Here is a 23881-nt window from a genome sequence, read left to right on the forward strand (position 1 = left end):
CCCTTGAAGTGGAGTGAAGCAGGGTGGGCATAATGAAGTGTGATGGGACACCCACCAGCCTCCCCTCCCAACCCCCTCCACCACCACCACCTCTCACCCCGTCCCATACAGCACCAGCCCCTGCCATTATTTCCCCTTACGTCCTTCCTGGGTCTGTGGAGAAGCCAACAGATGTTGGCTGGTGTGAAAGGACCCTTGAGCTCATAAACTAGCCGCCGGGATTTGGAGGGGACGGGATCAAAGGGAGGCCTACTTGATCACCTCTACATACACATATATTCGGACAAATCTTCACGCTCAGCATGTAGACAAATGAGTGCACGCATGTATTCATACTTGGATTGCATTTCCATTGTCATCATCCACCTCTGGCCTGCTCGCCTCCCTACCACTGAGGAAGTACAGTTCCCGCTCAGCCCAGTCAAAACTGTTCGCTGCTCTGGCCCCCCAATGGTGGAACAAACTCCCTCACGACGCCAGGACAGCGGAGTCAATCACCACCTTCCGGAGACACCTGAAACCCCACCTCTTTAAGGAATACCTAGGATAGGATAAAGTAATCCTTCTCACCCCCCCCCCCCCCCTTAAAAGATTTAGATGCACTATTGTAAAGTGGCTGTTCCACTGGATGTCATAAGGTGAATGCACCAATTTGTAAGTCGCTCTGGATAAGAGCGTCTGCTAAATGACTTAAATGTAATTGTCCACATACCCACACATTCACTAACGTGCACACAAGGGCAAATGTGTACACAAATGCAAACATGATTGCACGCACAAATTGACAGACTCATATGGACACAGGCACATGCACACATGCTAGTTACCCAAACCAATACAAGATGGGTCTGTCTTATGTAATATTTTTCAGTGTAATAATGGAAGAATTCACCAATGGATCTAGGTGAGGAGACAGATAAAATATGCAGACAGAGGAAACTAATTTGGCGCCCAGCAGTGTTGAGCGACAGCTCCACTTCTGTCCCTTTTCCCAGATTTACAGGGCAGAACGGAGAATCAAGCACACAGGTAGTAATTGTCTGAATCTTCGTTGAGTTTGACAAATCCAGGTTATGCAACAGAGTGCTGCGTGCAATGCCTGGTGACAATTAAAATAGCAAGCAGAGAGGTAATCTGCCAAAGTACTCAGGCAACCTTGTCTGACAAACATGACAGGAGCAAAATGTGGCAGCATAACGGTCCTTCCCCAGATATGTTAGGCACCGACTGCTCAGCTTTTCTTTCCTGAATGAATATGCATTTAGGCCAAATGTAAAGGAAGTGGAATCGGTGGATGTGCCAAGTGCCGACATTGTAGCTTTATTCTCTGATATTCCAGTGGCGGTGGTTACGCCTCTCTGTCTGACAGTGTGGGCCTTTCATCCATAGGAGATGTCCCTGCTAGTCCTCCCAGAATGTCACCTCAGCAACATCACCACCGCTTTCATCCACTAGGAACAGGAAGTGTTTTTTATGACTGTTTCCTGGATGTTACACTTCATTGTTTACTCTCCTTGAGTAGTGATAAACTCACTGGAATTTCTGTGGTCAGCTAGATTTTGTTATTACAGCTTACTAATTAAAGCACTACAAAAAAAAGAGAATAAGAGCTTTGTCATTATACAAACCTCTTTCTGTCTGTGGCTTTTGTTTTTTGGGGGGATGAGAAGTGAGCATGTTGGGTATTCTGCCATCACTTTCAACTGGCTCATGGAGGACAAGTGACACTCACAGACGCAGGGGAATATCTCTTGCAGTCCAAAAAAGCCTTCACTCATACCCCCAAAGAGGCACATCACATACATCTCTCTCAAGATTTTGTTTGAACATTTAGTTACATGGCTCAAATCACCAGGAAAAGTCCAGCCGTGCATTTGACTTGAGTACACTGAAAGTTCATAATATCAGTGAGTTTTGGGGGACAGTTAATACAACATGAGGTTTGTATTCACTCACTTAGAGGACAGACTAGTCCTAAAAACCCATAGAGGTTATTCAATCTCACAACAGTCACAGGTTCAGGCAGAATTACATATCAAATGCATTACTATTCCCGAGAATGTAAGCTGTCTGCCTGAGCAATTGTGGGAATTTTGACGTTATCTGAGGCCCAGAGATCTGTCTGCCGGGGTGTTTAGTATTCTACACCACTTGCTTGGAGCCTGAAGGACCAATGATGTTAGATTTAATTCTATCTAGCAAAAATGCTGTATCATTGCTCATCCATTTTACAAGACTCACAAACATACCATGATTAAAGTAGAGGAATCCAGATGTAGGCTAATGTTCTTACCTCATGGTCTATGTTTTTCTTTTGGATCTTAAGCCCCGTCTATACCTGCTGCTCACATGCGTCCTTCGTCCTGATTACAATCAGATCAGAATGTGTCTTTTAATTGTCTACACCGGTTGACACAATCAGAATGTGGACAAGATCAGGACATCAGGCGTATGTTAGCTCCAGGTGTAAACAGGCTCGTGATGAATGTTTTATTTGCTTTGGAGAATATTGATGAGCAACACATCTGGCAAAAGTAGTTTAGATAGAAAAGCACCAGGAGTACTCGTGTGATTTCATTTTCAACAGGGACTCTTCAAAATGTCAACGTCAAAAAGGTAGGCCTAGTAGTAGAGTTAAAGGTAGTCATACATTTAATGGAAAGTGACGAGGAAAGTTAGAAAAGGGATCCAGAACTTTCTCCTGAATAATCACATGGAGGTGATGTGCAGTGTTTTGTAGTGAGGGGCAATCTCAGCCTTTTTGAAAAGCTCTATATCCATTCAGAAATTATCTTCGACAAGCAGATATTCTTTGCGTAAATCAGCACTCGCATGAATAGGAATCTGCTGTAAAAGCATCAAAATTGATAAATGACATATCAATAATAGTAAAGATTTACCATAATGTAGGCAAAGCTGACAACAATATGTGAGAGGGGAACCACTTCACTGGTTACCTTGCAAAGCAACTTTTGGGCTCCCTTCTGTAAAACATGCTAATAAGCAATTGCAAATGAATCTCAATGAACGTTGTCAATCCTGCTGATGCTTTTTGCTTTACTAAAATACATACTGCATATACAGTATATGGTTTGCCCATGGACATTTGCCTTGCACAATGACACAGCATATTTAAACAATGGCATAGATGGACTGTCTGACCACAGGCTGGAAAGCAGAAGAACAACTACAGTTAATCACGTCAACAGAGTCTGTGGAAAGTACAAGGGTCTCAGAGATTAGGGGTGTCTGGCTATGATAGAACCACTAGCATCTATATCCCTGTTACTTAGTCTGTTGTTAGCATGTCACGTCCCATGTTTAAGACAAAACTGTCAGGCTATGGCAAAAGGAGCATTTTGGAGCATACTACAGCATGTATTTCATTAACATGGGCAGTGTAAGTCAGGACAACTTCATGGCAAAGGGTTCAAGTAGTATTACTGTATATATCTTGCCTAAACTGCTGAGAAATACCCCTGTACAGGTAACAATGAACTCAACCAAGATAGAGACGCCTGCTTCTCATATGTCTTTCCCAGACTAATCTATGTCTGAGTTGACTTGAGCTGAGGGGGACTTGTTAACGTCACTAAAAAGGCCTCTGGCGACCCTTAGTGGCAAAACCATACTTCTGTAACTGTCATTACATTGTCATGAGGTCAGTTTTGGTTAAAAACTGACCAACCAAGCTGATGAAAACACTGCTTCTAATGCATTTTCTTCATGTAAAATAAGTTTGACACTTAACAATGCAATTATTAATCTATGAATATGATTCGCTTCAGAAATTGTGTGAATAATGTTGCTGCACAGCTTCAAGAAAAATAATTTTATTTCTTTATAAATCCACATATTTTACCTATGAAAGCATACAATTCCATCTCACGTATTTTTTTCTTGTTGTTTCATAATTCAAAGGAAATATGGGTATCAAATCAGAGAAAATTTAAGGTATATCTCACATACAAATACGTACACAGTCAACAGTAAGGGAAACATTGTATTTGATCTGTGTCCATCTTTTCAATTGGAAAGTGTTATACAATAGGGTCAGTTTCTTGTGTCAGAATGAAACAACTCACCATTTCACCATCAAACCAAAACGCAATACTTGTGCTGTAAGTTCATGTAATCAAACCAAACCAGATCCAGGTTCTTATTTTGACCTCATCTTGAGAGCCCATGTTTTTATTCCAAGTTGGGATATCCATGGCCAAATAATATGATATTTTTTTCACCATCATCCAAAATGGATGTATTTGATCTCTTAATTGATGAATATACTATTCAATTGTCCATATAGACAGAGAGCGAGAGAGATGGGGGGAGGGGGGGGGGGGGGTAGAGAAAGAGAGAGCGAGAGAGGATTATAAAGATTATAAAGTGCCCTAGAGATCAAAGAACAACCGTTTGATATTGGCGCATCGCCGCGACATCGCTGTGTGCTAACACTTCCAAGGCCCTCGGGGAGGAAAACAAAACACTGTATCGCCTTTTCCTCTTACTGTATTCCTTTGGCAAATGACCGATCGTTAAGGGAGAGTGGAGCTTTATTATGGAACCCACAACACATCATCAAAACCATCCAAGGGTGTTCCTCTGTAGTAGGCAATTTCAATGGGAATCCCAAAAAGTATTCCGAAAGGAATGTTAGGCGTCTGGGTTAAGGTCAATTCATTCCTCACGCATTAAAAGAAGCCCCAGGTTTTGGAATACATTTCCCTCCACTCCACAGGGCTGGATTACGTCCCAGTTCCGGATAGAATTGCATAAGTGACAGAGCACAGCGATTCCATGGCATCCACCCCATCTCTACTCCCAATGCTGTTCTTGGCTTCATATTTATTATTTTGTGTTTTTCCAACTTCCTTGAACCAGGGGGACTTCACCTGGAGGAGAGAATTAGAGTAAATGTCATTAAGTAGTGACAACCTGCTGTCTACTAGAAAATCTAATGCAATAGAAAAACAATTACATCCATCAGAATGTTGGTAAAACATGACATTTCAGGAAAGTTCAGTGAAAATATACTATTTGTGGTCTACTTGTCCCTTCTTCCCTTCTCATTCGCCCTTTAAAGCAGACTTGCGTAACGTCATCATTTCCCCATCTCCATGTAGAACTTTAATATAGCATTCAAATGTATAGCTCTCTGTCCCCAAACTCACCTTTCCATTCTCCATCCCTCCACCTCAGAGGACGAGCATGGGTGATGTGCAAATCTGGAAGAGACAGGACACAGGAATCAGTGCACGAACCTCTCACCTGAGCTAAGAATACCTGGAAAGTTTCCATATGTCTTACCTGACCCAAGGGGGTACAAGTCTGTAGATATGAATATCACATCTGGCTAGGTGGCTGCACCTACCAGTTCCTTTTAGACAGTGAAGAGACACAGGAAAGTAAGGAGGGTAAGATGGTGTGCTAGAATAGTATGGACCAGATCCAAACCCACTCCAGAACTGGGATATCTGTATGAACAGAAGGCAATGGCAATAACCGCTAGATCTTCACAGGCCACACAACTACCAGTATTTGACAGTGTCTTACACATATGTCTTGTTCAAAATGAGATGATAAAAGACCGCCACAGACCACCACAAAGCTTCACTAAGAACCTGGTTCGCTGACTGATTTGGAAAGTCCTTTTCTTCCATACAAAGCAATGCTAATGCTAATAAATCCGACGAGGTAATTCTTTTCAGAGGGTTGATATGCTACGGTATGGAGACGGCCCAATTATGTAATGCACACATACTTCCATTCATAGCATGGCTGCTTGTGCCGCAGTCTAAGGGGGAAAGGGTCTGCTCCTCTCCTGGTAGCACAGACGGGGTGGAGGTAGAAAGGAGGGAGGTTGCGTACTACTTTTAGCAGTGCCCCACCAATGGTGAGTATCTGCTGATCACGTCTCCCGCTGACACCTCATCCCCTCTCCTCTCAGATCCCCCCCTCTCTTCCTACACTTCTTTGTTAGAACAAGCTCTGAATCTGCACCTCCTTACCTGTTTCTCTCCTGTGCTGCTTTATTTTCTCTCTCACTGTCTCTGTATCTCCTTTCACTCTCTTCTCCATCCCTACCTCTTTCTCTCACTCTCTTTCTTTCAAGCCCTCCATGTCTTTCTCCCTCTGTACACCACGTCTTCTCTCATCAATCTCTCTATCTTCGTCTTTGTCCTCCTTGACTCTGTTGATCTCTTTCTTTCTTTCTTTTTTGCCCTTCCCCTACATCTGTATCTCTCTCCCCCGTCTCTCTCTCTCTCCCTTCCACCGCTCTCCCTCCCTCCTGTCGCCGGTAACGCTGTCAGCCTCATTGCATCGCTGTGAGAGCGACACAATGAGTGATCTGTCATCTCCTCGCTGGCTGTCTGATGCTCCTAGATGAATTATGGATGCAAACACTGCAGGTATTTCACAGCTAAATGCTGAATACTGAGGCTGAGGAAGGATGCAACCTCATCTACCTCATCCAGGCCTGTCACAGAGGGAGAACACTGACTGCTGCTGCCCACAGCTATAAACACACATGGTACCGGGACAGACGGCCATTAATTGAGCCAACTAAACTGTCTTCTTCAAGAAGTAAGACCATGATCGATAGGGTTGTAAACCATATGTTACCAAGGTCTAATCACTCGGCCGTCTGAGACAAAAATATATCTTTCTCCTGAATGGATATGTAATGCAACCAGGACTCATAAACTGCTCAACAACAAAAACAATTGATCCCAAATGAGAGCTGCATGGATTGCTTCACTGCTGCAGCTGTTGATGACTCATATTGCAAGCTATTACATGTGGTAAATGAAGACAGTGATCGTAATGTTGATAATCTCTTAGCTTAGGTCAGGGGTTCACAAACTTTTTGGCCCACGACCCCATTTTGATATCTGAAAATTCTCACCCATGTGAAAAAAATTGTAATTAACAGTCAATGTTTACTTTTTTATTTGGGGCTATGGCATTCGATTGAAAAACATTCTGACAGTATTTCTGATTGTCTTTTCAACTCACCATCACATACTATTAATGTGGGGCAGTCAATTGCAAATTAGTCTGACATAATGTCCCTTATCTCACCACCACTAATTAGAGTGCTTGATGCATGTCGCGTCAGAGCTTTTTAAAGTCAGGGGGCGTGGTCAACAGTGCTCACCTCATCTCTGCTGTCACATCCAACCTGGATTGATATTTGGTTTTAATGCAGACGAGAGCACTGAAACCAGCTTGACACAGATATGAGCTGGCGAAGAGTAGCCTACCGTGAGTTTTATGGTGCTTTCAAGACAACTGGGAACTCAGGAAAATACGAGGTCAAATCATGACGTCAGTGATCTTAAGGTCAGAAAGTCAGAGCTCTAGAAAGAAGCCCGAGTTCCCAAGTTAGAATTCCGAGTCGGATAACTGTTCAAAATTATTTTTCCCAGTCGGAGCTCATTTCTTTCCGAGTTCCCAGTTGTCTTGAACGCACTGAAGTCAGAAGTCGGAGATTTCCGAGCACGCAGTTGTTTTGAATGTGGCATTAATGCTCAGAGGGAGACGGCAGGGTATTCCCTTTGAGTCAGGAACCAAAACTCTTCTGTAGTTACCTGTGAATGCATTGCCTGCAGCATTCGGTCACATGACAGCTCGATCAGCTGTGCGACTGTCAACTGAGCCAGGATCACAGTCAACTGGATTGGGAAGTAGGTCCGTCCCAAAGTGCTCTTCCAAGTGTAACAGTATAACTTTACGGCGTCCCCTCGCCCCGACCCTGGCGCGAACCACGGACCATCTGCACACATCAACAACTGACACCCACGAAGCGTCGTTACCCATCGCTCCACAAAAGCCGCGGCCCTTGCAGAGCAAGGGGAACCACTACTTCAAGTCTCAGAGCAAGTGAAGTCACCGACTGAAACGCTATTAGCGCGCAGCACCGCTAACTAACTAGCCATTTCACATCCGTTACACAAGCATTGGAGGTGAGCATTCATCACTAGTGTGGGACAGTTACTGATGCTGTTTTCTGTTATTTCTTTTTCATTAAAACGAAAGTAAACCAGTTCCTCTCTCAATGCAATTTATTTTTCCAACACTCCCCCTCGATAACCACCAAGCCTCGGTGTGAAACAGAACATTGTCATGCTCTAATCCCATATCTCCACTTAGTTTTGCGAACAGGTGTGCGCACAGTGGATGTGGTTTGATGTCGTTTACAATCGAAGTTACATGTTGCATTATATCTCAGAGCTCCGTGCTCAGCTCTTTTGCCCCCAGTTGCTCTCGGTGTATCATACAATGCGTCCATATGGCAGACGGAGACACATATATAACTAGCGTGCAGAGGCCTGCCTGTTGTCCCGCGATAGATGGAGCCCTATCTGTGCAAAAGACAACCATTTGATCCCATATGAAATCTGTTTTTTGTCAATATAGCCACACAGCACACTGAACATCCCCTATGCCGATTCATGCTCGGGATTCATGCTCGCTGCACGGCCATTTTCAGGTCTCTCCAGAGATGTTCGATCGGGTTCAAGTCTGGGCTCTGGCTGGGCCGCTCAAGGACATTCAGAGACTTGTCCCAATGCCACTCCTGCATTGTCATGGCTGTGTGCTTACGGTCATTGTCCTGTTAGAAGGTGAACCTTTGCCTCAGTCTGAGGTCCTGAGCGCTTTGAAGCAGGTTTTCATCAAGGATCTCTCTGTACTTTTCTCCGTTCATCTTTCCCTCGATCCTGACTAGTCTCCCAGTCCCTGCCACTGAAAAACATCCCAACAGCATAATGCTGCCACCACCGTGTTTCACAGTAGGGATGGTGCCAGGTTTCCTCCAGACTTGACACTTGGCATTCAGGTTTTATCAGACCAGAGAATCTTGTTTCTCATGGTCTGAGAGTCCTTTAGGTGCCTTTTGGCATACTCAAAGCGGCCTGTAATGTGCCTTTTACTGAGTACTGTCTTCCGTGTCGACATTCTACCATAACGGCCTGATTGGTGGAGTGCTGCAGAAATGGTTGTCCTTCTGTAAGGTTCTCCCATCTCCACAGAGGAACTCTGGAGCTCTGTCAAAGTGACCATCGGATTCTTGGTCACCTCCCTTACCAAGGCCATACTCCCCTGATTGCTCAGTTTGGCCAGGCGGCCAGCTCTAGGAAGAGTCTTTGTGGTTTCAAACTTCTTCCATCTAAGAATGATGGAGTCCACTGGAGTCGCCTCGTCACTGTTGACGTTGAGACTGGTGTTTTGCGGGTACTATTTAATGAAGCTGCCAGTTGAGGACTTGTGAGGCGTCTGTTTCTCAAACTAGACACTCTAATGTACTTGTCCTCTTGCTCAGTTGTGCACCGGGGCCTCCCACTCCTCTTTCTATTCTGGTTAGAGACAGTTTGCGCTGTTCTGTGCAGGGAGTAGTACACAGCGTTGTATGAGATCTTTAGTTTCTTGGCAATTTCTCGCATGGAATAGACTTCATTTCTCAGAACAAGAATAGTCTGATGAATTTCAGAAGAAAGTTATTTGTTTCTGGCCATTTTGAGCCTGTAATCGAACCCACAAATGCTGAGCTCCAGATTCTAAACTAGTCTAAAGAAGGCCCGTTTTATTGCTTCTTTATTCAGAACAACAGTTTTCAGCTGTGCTAACATAATTGAAAAAGGGTTTTCTAATGATCAATTAGCCTTTTAAAATAATAGACTTGGATTAGCTAACACAACGTGCCACTGGAACGCAGGAGTGATGGTTGCTGATAATGGGCCTCTGTACGCCTATGTAGATATTCCATAAAACAATCATCCGTTTCCAGCTACAATAGTCATTTACAACATTAATAATGTCTACACTGTATTTCTGATCTATTTGATATGATTTTAATGGACAAAAAATGTGCTTTTCTTTCAAAAACAAGGAAATGTCTAAGTGACCCCAAACTTTTGAACGGTAGTGTTTATATTATTTTTTCTTCAGGATTTTAGAAATTCTCCTGCGACGACATTTTCACATCAGGCGACCCCACATGGGGTCGCCGCCCCTAGTTTGGGAACTGCTGGCTTAGGCTAACATTACCAAGGGCCTAATTAATCATACCCATAGGGGTCGCTATTATGCCTGTGGCTGCCATTTGCCTTTTTTAATCCAAACAGATTCTGATTCCAGCTGATACTGACACAGTCTGTAGTTTGCCCTCCAAAAACTATTCAGAATAACACAAATGCCTTAGGAAACCCCAAAGATTACACCCTCACTAGACAATTGAGTGTACTAATGCGCGGGACGACGTGATGTAGTTGGTGGGCGGCAGAGACACTGATGATGGTGTTCAAAACACCACAGAGCAGCCCCGGGCCCCGCTCAGTTCATTTGTATTTGGAGAGCGCAGATGTAGAGAAGATTGTGCTATACTGCGGATATTAAACTTACAACAAATACCTCAGGGCCAGCGGAGGCAGCTATGATTAGTTTCATGGAAACAGAGAGTGGGGGAAGTCCCATCGGGCAGCGAGAGAGGGAAGGAGGCATGGAGCGAGTGAGCACGGCGTGCCCTCCTTTAGTGTTTATGTGCTGTGTGATTTTATGATGATTGCCTATTCCCATCAGCACTGGGGGCCTGGCGTGGGGCACCAGCAAAGCCTACCTGTATGCCTGCAGCCACAGCTGCAGCTCAATAGGACCGGCTCACTGCACTGTTTACTGCGCTTCATTTAAAGAGGAAAGGATTATGCAGCATAAGTACTGTCCCTCGAAATAGACACTGCATGCAGATGCACCTAGACTTACAGGAATAAACACAGCATGTACACACACATGCACACACAGACACACACACATCTGTAAGCTCTTACAGAAGCAGTCTGCAGAAATGTTAATGAATACACGTCAGCTTTAACCCCAGCCTTGTCTGACAGGAATCACCCACCTTGAACACGAGATAATCCTTGGTAAGGCAGAGGGACCCCAGCACCAGGAAATAAAAAGTGGGTGGCGTTGGGGCAGTCCCAGATCCTGTGTTATTGTGATATAGCATCCTCGTCCTTCACTGACTTCCCGTAGTCTGGGTTCAAGTCCACTACCGTGGTCCCTTTCAAGGGCCCTCCGAAGCCCCCTTCCGAGGCCTGATGGGGTCCGTCGTGCCCTACCCTGTCCACTTGGCCAGAAGGCATGGGCCTATTGGTCGAGCCTGAGGACGAGGAGGTGGGTGGGATGGGAGCGCCTCCCCCGCCCGTAGCCTGGCCCCCGTTGGTCTGAGAGCACACGTTGCTGACATCTGCCGCTTTCTGCTTGTAGTGGTTGCTGTGCAGCTTGTACTTCATGAGGAGGATGAAGATGAAGACAAGCACGGAGGCCACGATGATACCGCCGATCACGATGATCATGGTGCCGCCCAGGAACTGGTCGTGGAGGGAGCGGCACTGGCGGTACTCTCGCTCTGTGGTGAAAGCCACGCAGCCCACCAGGCGGGTGCCGGTTAGGGCCGTGACGCCGTCGTCGTACACCGCCAGCACGCACAGGTCATAGTCCCGCTGAGAGGCCAGGTCACTGAGTAGGAAGAACTTATGAGACGCAGGGATCATCCTAGAGAGAGAGAGACAGAGATAGAAGAGAGAGAGAACATTTGAGAGAAAACAAGGTTGTTGATAGAGTGAACATTCTGGCAGTAATCCGAAAACTGTTGAAAACCGAGAGCTCCCACGAAGGCACTGAACTCAACAACCTATACTTTCAGTACCTGGAGATTACATTTAACCTTGACTATCCCAACCACACACAGACACACAAACACACCTTCGCTCCTCCTTTCCTCTCATTCTCCTCTCTCCATTGACAGGTTTACTTTCTGTCTCACAAACGCTAGAACACACAGGGGCTACGGTGTGTGTGTATGTGTGTGTTTGTAGTTACCCCGGCGTGCCAAAGTGCTCCATTTATCAACAGGGACATAGGGGCCCGGGGGCTCCGAGGTGAGGAGACACAGAGCGGAATTCGAAAGTGCGGTGTGCCCAAGGGTTGACAGCGTGGGTGACAGTGTGTGCATTTCAACCTCTACCCTTGCACGGCGGGATTCATACTGTCTCAGCATACCCTCCTCTACCCTGCCTTATCCACAGGTTAAACCTGCTGTTTCCATTTAACTGACTTACTGCCATTACTCTTCTCTTGGCATGCTGTTTATCCACTGTATTCTCCTTTACACATTATAATACATTTATGGAGCATGCAGAATATCTTCCACCCATAAAGTCAGGGTCACATTATGGTCTGGTGCTTTACTATGAAGTAAACGATTCATGATGAGATATTGCTTTTATGATTACGTGTTATTACTTTTCTACTATTTCTCTATTTTATCTCTCGCTACACTGTTGGGAAGGGCCTGTAAGTAAGCATTTCACTGTTAGTCTCCACCTGTTGTTTACGAAGCATGTGAAGAATACAATTAGATTTGATGTGAATTTCAATTCCGTGAACATTTCCTTGAAAGAAAAAAGGAAAAGAGAAGAGAGATGATCAAAATACTAAGAAAGGTGAAATCTCACTAATTAGGGGGAATAGTTTTGATGTCGAATCTGTTCTGTTCGCCCCAGTGCATATACACTCATCATTAGTGGATGCTCTGGATGAGTGGAGGTCACTAGACGCCCACAGATGGGTCCAGCCATTTCATTAGCTCTGAGCCTAGCATACAGTCTAGGTATAAAAAGGGAGGTCGCCCGGGTCAAAAAATAATAGGCACCAATATACTGTATCTTCAGATGTGTCCTCATCCATCTCCTCTGGTGTGGCTTTGATGGACATGCAGGGGAAGGCTGGGTCCTCTGCATGCCATGGGGAGGAGGTGGTGGGTATGATGAATGAGGAGCAGGAGCCCTCCCTGACACGGTCAGACCTGACCTTGCCACATCTCCTGTCACCAGTCTGTCACATTAGAGATGGGAATATGGATGTTACAGGCACGGGGGCCGGGAAGGGTTAGGGGGACATGGAGAACTGTGTGGGTGCGTGTGCATGTGTGTACTCTTGTGCGCGTGTGTGTGTGATCATGAATGTGAGTGTGCGCTGAAACCTGCCTACCACATGCTGTCTATAATGGCTTTGATATAGGATGGTCCTCTTCTCATATAAGGCTGTCTCCGAAGAGGCCAGACAAACATAAAGGCAATTAGGTAGTGATATTTGGGAAGAAAATTGGACAGAGAGAGGGAACGAAAGGAAGAGAAATAGAGAGTGCAGTCGACTTGATACAAGAACGAAGAGAGAGACTGAAAGGATAGCTGATACCGTCCCAATCTTCTCCTGTTTTCAGCACAATGTTAATTTGTCTGAGTGTATATTAGCTGTCCTCAGCCCCCTCATCCTTTCATTCCCCCCTCTCTCCATCCCTCCATCCCTCCATTGCCACCTCCCAAATTCAATACAACTGTCAGTCCACACAGAGCAGGACTCATGTGTGCCTAATTGATTAAAAAACGCATTCCGATTACTTTGCAGTGCCATAAACCAAAGGCATCCATGTGCTTTTTACATAATTAACAGCAAATTACTTCTCCTACGTGTCTTTTTTTTTCTTAATCCATCCTCAGGGAAAGGCCGCAAGTTAATGAAGTACTAATGGGGCTCCTTTAACAGAGAATCTCTCCACAGTGAAATGTCGAAAAGGGCCGTGGCGGAATAAAAAACAAACAAATCAATAGATACATTTCCGTCTTTATAGGCTTGTGGAATAATCCACTGTGTGAGTGCCGGGAAGAAGAGAGGTGGACGGAACTGAGCTCGCTGACTTCTTTTGCCGTGGGGCAAGAAAAATAAGAAACACCCCTTAAGACTTCTAATACTGTACAGTGCTCTCACTTCTATGTCTCTGTAATAACAAGGGCCGGCGCTGCAGTCAAGCCTCCAACATTCATGGTGATGGTTTCCTCTGTACCGCCTTTAAAAAATAATGAGCCGCTGAATAGCGAGTTTAAGGAAATATTTGAAAGCTCAAGAGGCGAATATTGCCCTAGGAGAAGAAAGGGGTTTGCAGCCGACTCCGGGGGAATTTAATGGCCGGCGATTTCTGTGGTTTTCATTTTGAGGAGAGAATTCCGTTTTTTTTCTGTTAATGTTCCGCTTGATTCTTAGCAGAGACAAACAGAGGACTGTAGTTACGGCGGGAGTGACCCGCCTTTCTTCTCTGTGTAAATCGGAATGTTTCAGGTGTTTTATGCTCTTCAACAGTCATTCTCTGAAATCTCTGAAATGGAGGAGGCTCAGGCACCACTGTTCCCATAAGAACAGATTCTTTTCAATCACTAAAGTTGGGGTGAAGGGTTCAACTCAACTGTGCTTCATTTAAAATCAGTTATCAAACATTGCCTTCTGGAACGGATTGCACTTCACTGGTGTAATGTGTTTACATCAGCGCAACTCCACACTGGAATTCCTTTGGGTGCTATTGAAAATATGTAATATTTTCTCTCACTGAAGATAATACCTCTATTGTCCACAGCTTACAAATAATCACAATCACTTGAAAGCTTGCACAGTATATTAATATTTCTGATAGGAACAATATAGCATTCCAAATGCCAAACTCAACACTTTTCAAAACCCTTCCACGACACTTAGTACGAGTGAGGCATTGCAACATTCAGTCCATCGTATCAATGAATGCTTGGCCTTTGATACTTGGGAGTCAACCCACCTAATATAATATCTGAATCTGATATCAGTAAGGTCAATATGTAACTGGATTGTCCTCTCAGTCCCATGGAGATGATTGATGGGAACAAGTTCTCGTCCTATAGGTTCTCTTCCTCACTCTATGTCACTGCAAAACCCATTACAGCTAATGGCTACTGCACAGTAAGGCTATATAGGTTGGTGTGCCAATAGATGTACGCATACTGAGTCATTCCAACCCATTATGTCAGAACTTTTATGAGTTTTTCCCTGTGGGCATCATGCTCTTGTGTTTCTGCAGTTCGCTCTGTGACTTCTTTAGCGATGAGTTACAGTCCCCTGATGATGTCGTCGGCCACTAAATTCATTATCAATGTGATCGAGTGCCTCTCTGAACCAGGCTGTTAATGACAATCAATTTGGAGGCTCAGGAACTGTCGAAGAACAACAAGAAACCCATAGTATGCAAGGGCAAACGTGAAGATCAACTTCCACACAGAAATACCAGTCAGCTTCATAGGGATAGTTGTATATCAACCACTCCCCATTGTAACATCAACCACTCCCCATAGAGATGCATGTCATCTTATCTGATCTCATGTAAAAGCATGCGGTGACCAACTCACCTGTATATGAGGATGTCGTCGGAGGAGCTGTTGTACTGGATCTGGTACATGCGGACCCCCGGGATGTGGTCCTGAGGGGGCCATCGGATGGTGGCCGAGGTCGAGCTCAGCTCCGACACGCTGACCCTCTGATGGTCGGTGCGGGCGTGGCCCCCGCTGGCATTGGACTTGATGGAGGTGGGGATGTCCGAAGGGCCAGGCTCGGGCTCCAGCTTGGGGTCAAAGTGTGGCGAGGGGTTAACCACCAGCTCCACCGGCGCTGTGGCCTCGCCAGCGGCATTGGAGGCAATGCAGGTGAACTTCCCAGAGTCCTTCACAGTGGTGGTGAGGATGTCCAAAGAGCCGTTCTCGTAGCAGATGGTGCGGGACGTGTTCCCAATCAGCTTCCCCTCTGGGCTGACCCAATGCGTGGATGGTTCCGGGTCACCCACTGACTTACAGCGTAGGCTCACCTCCTGACCCTCCATCACAAACATCTTGGAGGTGTGCCGCGTGATCATGGGCGGCTCGCACACAAACTCCTCCTCGCGGATAGTCCAGAAATACTTGCCGGCGAGCTCTCGGGGAGAGGCGCATGTCTCCAGGTCATCTTCCCTGGTCAGCCTCCTCAGCCACATTAGCTCACAGTTACAGTGCAGCGGGTTCCCACCAAAGCTCAGCACCAGGGACGTGAGTGGAGAACCCTTCAGCTTAGCGTACACTGGGATCCTCAGGAACAGGGGATCTGGAGGGATCTTCTTCAGCTTGTTGGAGGTCATGTCTAGACGCGCCAGCTTGTGCAGGTTGGAGAAGATGCCCTCGGGGACCATCTCTATGAGATTGTGGTCCAGACTGAGGGTGTTGACACTAGCCAGCAGGCCGATGGTCTCCCAGGGGATGTTCACCAGGTTGTTGTAGGACAGGTCCAGGTCTTCCAGGGTCTCCAGGAAGTCCTGGAAGGCCCCCTCTGAGATGCTGTGCAGCTGGTTGTTGGCAAGGATCATGTGCCTGAGGTTGACCAGGCCCTGGAAGTGGGTGTCGTCCAGCATGGTGAGCCGGTTGGCGTCCAGGTGGAGGGCGTGCAGGTCCTGAAGGTCGGCGAAGGCGTACGGCTTGATCTGGCTGATGGTGTTGCGCGACAGCGTCAGGTGGATGAGGCTGCTCATGTTGGCGAAGTCACGGTGACGAAGGGTGGTGATGAAGTTGTCCATGAGGCGCAGCTCGGCCGTCTGCCGGTCAATGTTCGGCGGCACGAAGAGCAGGCCTGTCTTGGTGCAGAGGACAGTGTAGGAGGGCATGAGGTTCTGGCAGGTGCAGCGCTTGGGGCACAGCATGGAGGCGACAGGCGTAGCGAAGAGTGCCAGGAACAGGAGCAGGCTCGCCATGGCTAGGCTCCTGGAAGACAAGGGGAGGGGAAAGGCTGTTAGCATACAACAAGAACAACAACAAAAACAACAACAACAACAATGAAAACAGCAATGAAAACAACAACAACAATGAAAGCTACAACAACAATGAAAGCTACAACACTGTCATCATTGCGATGGATAGATAGAGCCGCAAATGTTAAATATTTGTCAAATGAAATGCTTACGTCTTTATCAGGAAAAGAAAAACGGAAAAAATATTTACATAAGGCAGGTTTTTTCAAGAAAAGAGATCTACTCCATTCCCAGACCTGTTCCCTAAAGGTGTGCTTGGATATGAAAACATGCACGCTTTACTACAGTTTAGTCAGAATGTCATGATGTGAATTTGGAGCAGATTGCCCCAAGATAACAGGGAAATCTGTGGAGGCTGCAGAGAGAGTGCTGCTCCCTTGACACTGCACTTCATTCCACCGCACCCCACCACCTCAAAGAAGTGATATCTGACACCTCATCTGTCTATAACACACACTAAAATAGTATTTCACAAGGGAATCCATTATGAATATATTCAGAACTGCTCCAGAATAGCTAATGGATATCTGATACCAGATCCTTTATTTATTGTTTGTGCACACCCTTCCATTCTCATAGCGTTTACATAGAAATGCATGAACATAATTATTTCCCACTTCCAGCGAACCCACTCTGAATATCAATGCGCTAACTGCAGGGATATGAAAGAGAGGGACTGTCAAGTGGGGTAGAGGAGGAGGGAGAAGGTGGAGAAAACATGGAAGTGCAGTTATGGCTCTCTGCCAGTTGGGGGAGATACCGAGCCACACACATGGCATATCAATACGGACAGAGAGGAGAGCTGCTCTCTGCTCTGCTAAGTCGAGCCATATATCAGAGGCAGAGAAAAAGACAGTGCGGTGTCTCAGTGACACGCCCAGGCAGGGCTGAGCTCCCTGCTCTCCATTATAGGGAGGATGAGAAGTCACAGCACCCCCGGAGAGAGAGCCAATACCTCTCTACAACTAACTAAGAAAAACGCAACGGGAAAAGGTACCCATGTCAACGCCTGCCAATGGTGGACTATTTCATGCAGGCACATTAGCCACAGGCCTGTCAGTGGAGGCTCCTCAGGGGAGGACGGCTCATAATAATGGCTGGAATGGAGTTCATGGAGTGGTGTCAACAACATGGAAACCACGTGTTTCCATGTTGTTGATACCATTCCATTGACTCCATCCCAGCCATTATTAGGAGCCGTCCTCCCCTCAGCAGCCTCCACTGAGGCATATGTACTCGACTAAACAGTAAAGGATGCTTGAGTCATGGCATTCATATTAATGAGTTGCCAAGTGCAATTTACATACAGTACCTACACAGCACATTCTCCAGTGTTAAATCAACACTGAGAGTGTTAAATTGAACACTGGTCCGGTGACTATATGGCTCCACACTTAAATTAACACATTGCTTAGTATAAAGCCTTTTTGGAATATTTCACAGTGCCTTTCGAGTGAATTGTAGAGTTATCACCCTTGACTGTATTTGTTAGTGACTGAGACATGGTTGTTGGATTCATCCATTTTCAATCATGTGGCCTTCCCCAAGTGGGATCCTAAGCGAATACAGTAGGTTATCATTCAAATAAAATGGGGTAGCGCAATACATCAGGGCCTAGTTTTACCCTAATACAGTGGCCTGAAACTCATGGTTTACAAGCCACATGAGGCCTGCATGTCACATTACGCTTGCTTGCAAAGTGATGTGTAATTCTTATTGGAATCCAGACAGAGTTTTTATTCACCCGCAACCCTAGCAACATACAGAGAAGGAACTGTCAGATGCGTCACAATATCCCCAGGAACTAACTGCACTGGGAGCCATATTTGAAATCGAATATGTTCAATACTTAGAGCAGGGTTAAAAAATTATTGCATTAAAACAGGATTTCATTGCATTTTCGGAAGGGCTGTGGTCACCATTCATGCAATACATACATCAACGTATTGGGAAGCTACTGTATTCCACAGATTTTTCATGGGTACATTATTTTTCCATTTAAATCTAATAGCAACCCTATGCTACTTGTCGTGACTCTTATGGGAAGAGCAGACCATCCGATATGCCCTTAAAAATGTAGGTATTTAGGAGGACCAGTGCTTCTATAGAGAAATGAATCTCACATCTGTGCCATTTGCAAGTGATGTTGTTAGGCTACATTGTATCTTCTGCTTCAGAGCACACTGGTGAGCAACAACATAATTTCACCTGGTCTCAGAGAATTTCGTATTTTTCTGTACATAAATCCGACACTCCATTTAGCATGATATGTTAAGTTTCATATGGTACAGTTGAAGTCGGAAGTTTACATACACTTAGGTTGGAGTCATTAAAACTCGTTTTTCAACCACTCCACAAATTTCTTGTTAACAAACTATAGTTTTGGAAGGTCGGTTAGGACATGTACTTTGTGCATGACACAAGTAATTTTTCCAACAATTGTTTACAGACCGATTATTTCACTTATAATTCACTGTATCACAATTCCAGTGGGTCAGAAGTTTACGTACACTAAGTTGACTGTGCCTTTAAACAGCTTGGAAAATTCCAGAAAATGATGTCATGGCTTTAGTAGCTTCTGAAAGGCTAATTTACATAATTTGAGTCAATTGGAGGTGTACCTGTGGATGTATTTCAAGGCCTACCTTCAAACTCAGTGCCTCTTTGCTTGACATCATGGGAAAATCCAAATAAATCAGCCAAGACCTCAGAAAAAAAATTGTGGACCTCCACAAGTCTGGTTCATCCTTGGGAGCAATTTCCAAATGCCTGAAGGTACCACGTTCATCTGTACAAACAATAGTACGCAAGTATAAACACCATGGGACCACGCAGCCGTCATACCGCTCAGGAAGGAGATGCGTTCTGTCTCCTAGAGATGAACGTACTTTGGTGTGAAAAGTGCAAATCAATCCCAGAACAACAGCAAAGGACCTTGTGAAGATGCTGGAGGAAACAGGTACAAAAGTATCTATATCCACAGTAAAACGAGTCCTATATCGACATAACCTGAAAGGCCGCTCAGCAAGGAAGAAGCCACTGCTCCAAAACTGCCATAAAAATGCCAGACTATGGTTTGCAACTGCACATGGGGACAAATATCGTACTTTTTGGAGAAATGTCCTCTGGTCTGATGAAACAAAAATAGAACTGTTTGGCCATAATGACCATCGTTATGTTTGGAGGAAAAAGGGTGAGGCTTGCAAGCCGAAGAACACCATCCCAACTGTGAAGCACGGGGGTGGCAGCATCATGTTGTGGGGGTGCTTTGCTGCAGGTGGGACTGGTGCACGTCACAAAATAGATGGCATCATGAGGAGGGAAAATTATGTGGAAATATTGAAGCAGCATCTCAAGACATCAGTCAGGAAGTTAAAGGTTGGCCGCAAATGGGTCTTTCAAATGGACAATGACCCCAAGCATACTTCCAAAGTTGTGGCACAATGGCTTAAGGACAACAAAGTCAAGGTATTGGAGTGGCCATCACAAAGCCCTGACCTCAAACCTATAGAAAATTTGTGGGCAGAACTGAAAAAGCGTGTGCGAGCAAGGAGGCCTACAAACCTGACTCAGTTACACCAGCTCTGTCAGGAGGAATGGGCCAAAATTCACCCAACTCATTGTGGGAAGTTTGTGGAAGGCTACCCAAAACGTTTGATCCAAGTTAAACAATTTAAAGGCAATGCTACCAGATACTAATTGAGTGTATGTAAACTTCCCACTGGGAATGTGATGAAAGAAATAAAAGCTGAAATATATCATTCTCTCTACTATTATTCTGACATTTCACATTCTTAAAATAAAGTGGTGATCCTAAATGACCTAAGACCGGGAATTTTTACTATGATGAAATGTCAGGAATTGTGAATAACTGAGTTTAAATGTATTTGGCTGAGGTGTATGTAAACTTCCGACTTCAACTGTATGTATTAATTTGTGCATGTCCATCAGCCATTTAGTTTGATATGTTATTAATTACAATTCGTATGATATGTTATAAATTTGAAAAAGGTACAATATGTTACGAATTTGCAAATCCTACAATACGTATTCTAGCTAGGTGGATAGGTGGCTAACTTGAGCTAGGCTAGGGGTTAGGGCTAAGTTTAGGAGTTAGGTTAAAGTGTTAGGTTTAGGGGATGGGTTAGCTAAAAGGGTTAAGGTTAGGGTTAGGGGAAGGGTTAGCTAACATGCTAAGTAGTTGCAATGTAGCTAAAAACTTGCAAGTAGTTGAAAAGTTGCTAATTAGTTACAATACTAAAGTTGTCCGTGATGAGATTTGAACTAGCAACATTTGGTTTGCTAAACATTTGCATTGTACGCATACTCTTCCAACCCGACCAACCACCCTCAGTTGGTTGTTGCCTTAAGTAACTATCTGTCTTATGTAATCATACCAAACATAACATATCATACTATATGGAGTGTCTCAGAATAATATGAAATGCTCTGAGACCAGGTTGTTCACCGAGACATCCACAAGTTCTTCAAGTTTAGCACTATATCCACACATTTTTTAATGATCTAAATAATGACGATGATGGTGAAGGGGGTGATTGAATTTATATTATGGTGGTTCGAGCCCTTAATGCTGATTGGCTGATGGCCGTGGTATATCAGACCGTGGTATATCAGACTGTGGTATATCAGACCGTATACCACGGGTATAACAAAAGCTTTATTTTTACTGCTCTAATAACGTTGGTAACCAGTTTATACTAGCAATAAGGCACCATTGGGGGGGTTTGTGGTATATGGCCAAAATACCATGGCTAAGGGCTGTAACCAGACACTTTGCAATGCGTCTGCCCTTAGCCGTGGTATATTAGCCATATACCACACCCCTCATGCCTTATTGCTTAAATATACAACAGGGGTTGGCAACTACAATAGGTTTGGCCTCCAGCCGATTTGTTCCTGAGAACGTAGCTAGATGGAGGGCCTGAACATAAATAGCTTATTAGCAAATAGCCTACTAGCTGCCCAATTCATAGCCCTAGACTTACACATTTAACACATGTGGTTAGTGGGCTCACCAAGGTAATGAGAATAACATAATAATTTTGATCTAATTACAGTGGTAATGTTTCTATTATAGGCCTACCTGTACTCTATTAAAATATAGTCATTTTATCGTATTTCTCCAATTCCAAACCAGTGTGTCTTGTTTGCAACAAAACTCTTACTGTTTGCAAAGAATTGAATCTCAAATGTCATTATGAATCTAATCCTACTTTCTTCAGAAGGAGATTTTCAACCCCAGACATGAGGCCGGAAGGTAGGCCTGTTTAAGGAGTACATGGTGACAGGATTGGGGGAAGTAACTCTACCGACAAATATATGGATAACATAATTGCGTCTGTCAACCAGGTAAGTCTAAGTCTTATTTCTTAGTGCTCCAGCTAAGTCCTCTTGTTTGTTCATTTGTCTACTCAACTTTCAGCACTGGGCGCTGTCCATATCCATTTTAGAAATAGCGATCCACACGCGAGCGGTGGCTGAATCTCAAATAATCTTTTTCTAATTTATCAAAGTACAGTATATACCATTATCTTGTTTTTATCATGGACATGTTCCCACTAATATTGTAATTAAGCTTTCACATGTGTTTTACACTTTTTATCAAGCTGTTGGTGCTTCCTTCTATTCATGCCAAATCATTTGACTGCTGTGGGTTGAGATTCATGTTTCCGAAAGTTATTCCTTTACAATGTTCTGTAGTGAATAGAGAAGACCATATATCCATCACATCCCACATTATGTTAATGAAGGCCGCATGTTTTTGGGTCTGGATTGGGGAGGTGTGAAACGTATCAACGAGAGAAAGAAGCCAATCAATCTTATCCTATAAGTTCTCTTCGGTTTATGAGCTATCACTCCTCATGCCACGAAGGAGAAAATAATACCAGCATGAAACTTAGATTAATTGATTGAATAAAACTATATCAATGCATGTGAATCATGACGGTCATATGACGGAAAAGACAATTCCGATTCACGTTTGTCCTACAGGAGGAATTCTTAGCACTTCTCACACACCCCGTACTGTAGGCCTAAGCAAAACATATAGAAAACACAACAGTAAACAAACAATATGAACGGTCAGACAAATACCCTCCCATCCCACCCCACGCCTGCTCACATGTGGAGTTGTTCATAATAATGATAGCCCCTGGCATGAAACTCCTCCCGAAGCGTGCAGAGCATGCCATTTAATTGTCTGATTTCTCCGACATGATGGGAGATCAAAGCAGTGGTGGAGCGAGTGGTCTGGGCTGGAGATCATGTGGCGGGCTTTGCGCTGTATAGTAGGTGATGGGGATCCAATCAGTTTAGATGCCGTGAAAAAAATGAAATAATATGCCTATAGGCTACTCCAGTGACATGTGTCATAGCTTACACTCTTCTAAAAAATGGTTCCTTCTAGAACCAAAAAGGGTTCTATTGCTTGTTTTATATACGGAGCCCCTGAAAGTTCTATATAATACCCTTTTATAGAGTTATTTGATTAGAACCCTAGAGGTTCTTCTTCACCTAAAATAGTTCCATATAGAACCCTGCATGGTGGTATTTATGAATTGTGGCTACGAATATTAAATATCATTGTACAGGAACAGGCACAGCGTTAGCTCACCATATATCTTTTTTGGTTTTATTAGACAAGTTTAAAAGTTCATGAGGCACTGTAATATCAAAATACTCTTCAGTAGTAGTATTTTGAGCTAAGAATATAAGTTAATAAACAATTAAATAAGGGACAAAAGAAAACCATCATAGTTTTTAGAATTTATTGTCTTTATATGCACTGGTGGACAGGGAGGTATGTCTTTGTTTGAATAATGGTCCACGTCAACTCTGGCGGACTTCTTTGCAATACAAAACAATATACTTTGTCCATTAGTTACAGTGAACAACAAAAATGTGTCTTCTGCTCATTTCAAGCACATGTTCAAGCTGCATGCAGCGCCCCTGGACAGAAAGCATGTTGTGGGGTTAAGGGCCTTGCTCAAGGGCCCAACAGTAGGGGAATGTTTTGAGGATGTGAACCCAGCAGCCTCCAGTTGTCAGATAAATTCCTCCCATTTTTTTTTTTTTTTACAGCACCCAGTCCGGGATTCAAATCCGGTCACCTTTCGGCCACAGGCGCAACTCCTTAGCCGCTGGGCTACCTGCTTGACTGGTTTTAGCAAA

At 44.5% G+C, this 23881-nt stretch overlaps 1 protein-coding gene across 2 annotated transcripts in view; it reads right to left on the reverse strand.

Moving 5' to 3' along the window:
• Positions 1-3817: 3817 nt before the first annotated feature.
• LOC139549117 (leucine-rich repeat and fibronectin type III domain-containing protein 1-like protein) overlaps positions 3818-23881 on the reverse strand; it is a 141317-nt gene continuing 121253 nt past the window's right edge. For both annotated transcript variants that reach the window (XM_071359255.1, XM_071359256.1), the window contains 4 exons: positions 15270-16643; positions 10901-11556; positions 5172-5225; positions 3818-4892 (listed from right to left, as the gene is read on the reverse strand). In XM_071359255.1, the coding sequence (XP_071215356.1) occupies positions 10992-11556; positions 15270-16643 (1939 nt within the window). In that variant the 3' untranslated portion in view covers positions 3818-4892; positions 5172-5225; positions 10901-10991. The remainder of the gene's footprint in view (positions 4893-5171; positions 5226-10900; positions 11557-15269; positions 16644-23881) is intronic.

The sequence above is a fragment of the Salvelinus alpinus genome, chromosome 22 (genome assembly GCF_045679555.1).
Source record: "Salvelinus alpinus chromosome 22, SLU_Salpinus.1, whole genome shotgun sequence".
Lineage (NCBI taxonomy): Eukaryota > Metazoa > Chordata > Actinopteri > Salmoniformes > Salmonidae > Salvelinus > Salvelinus alpinus.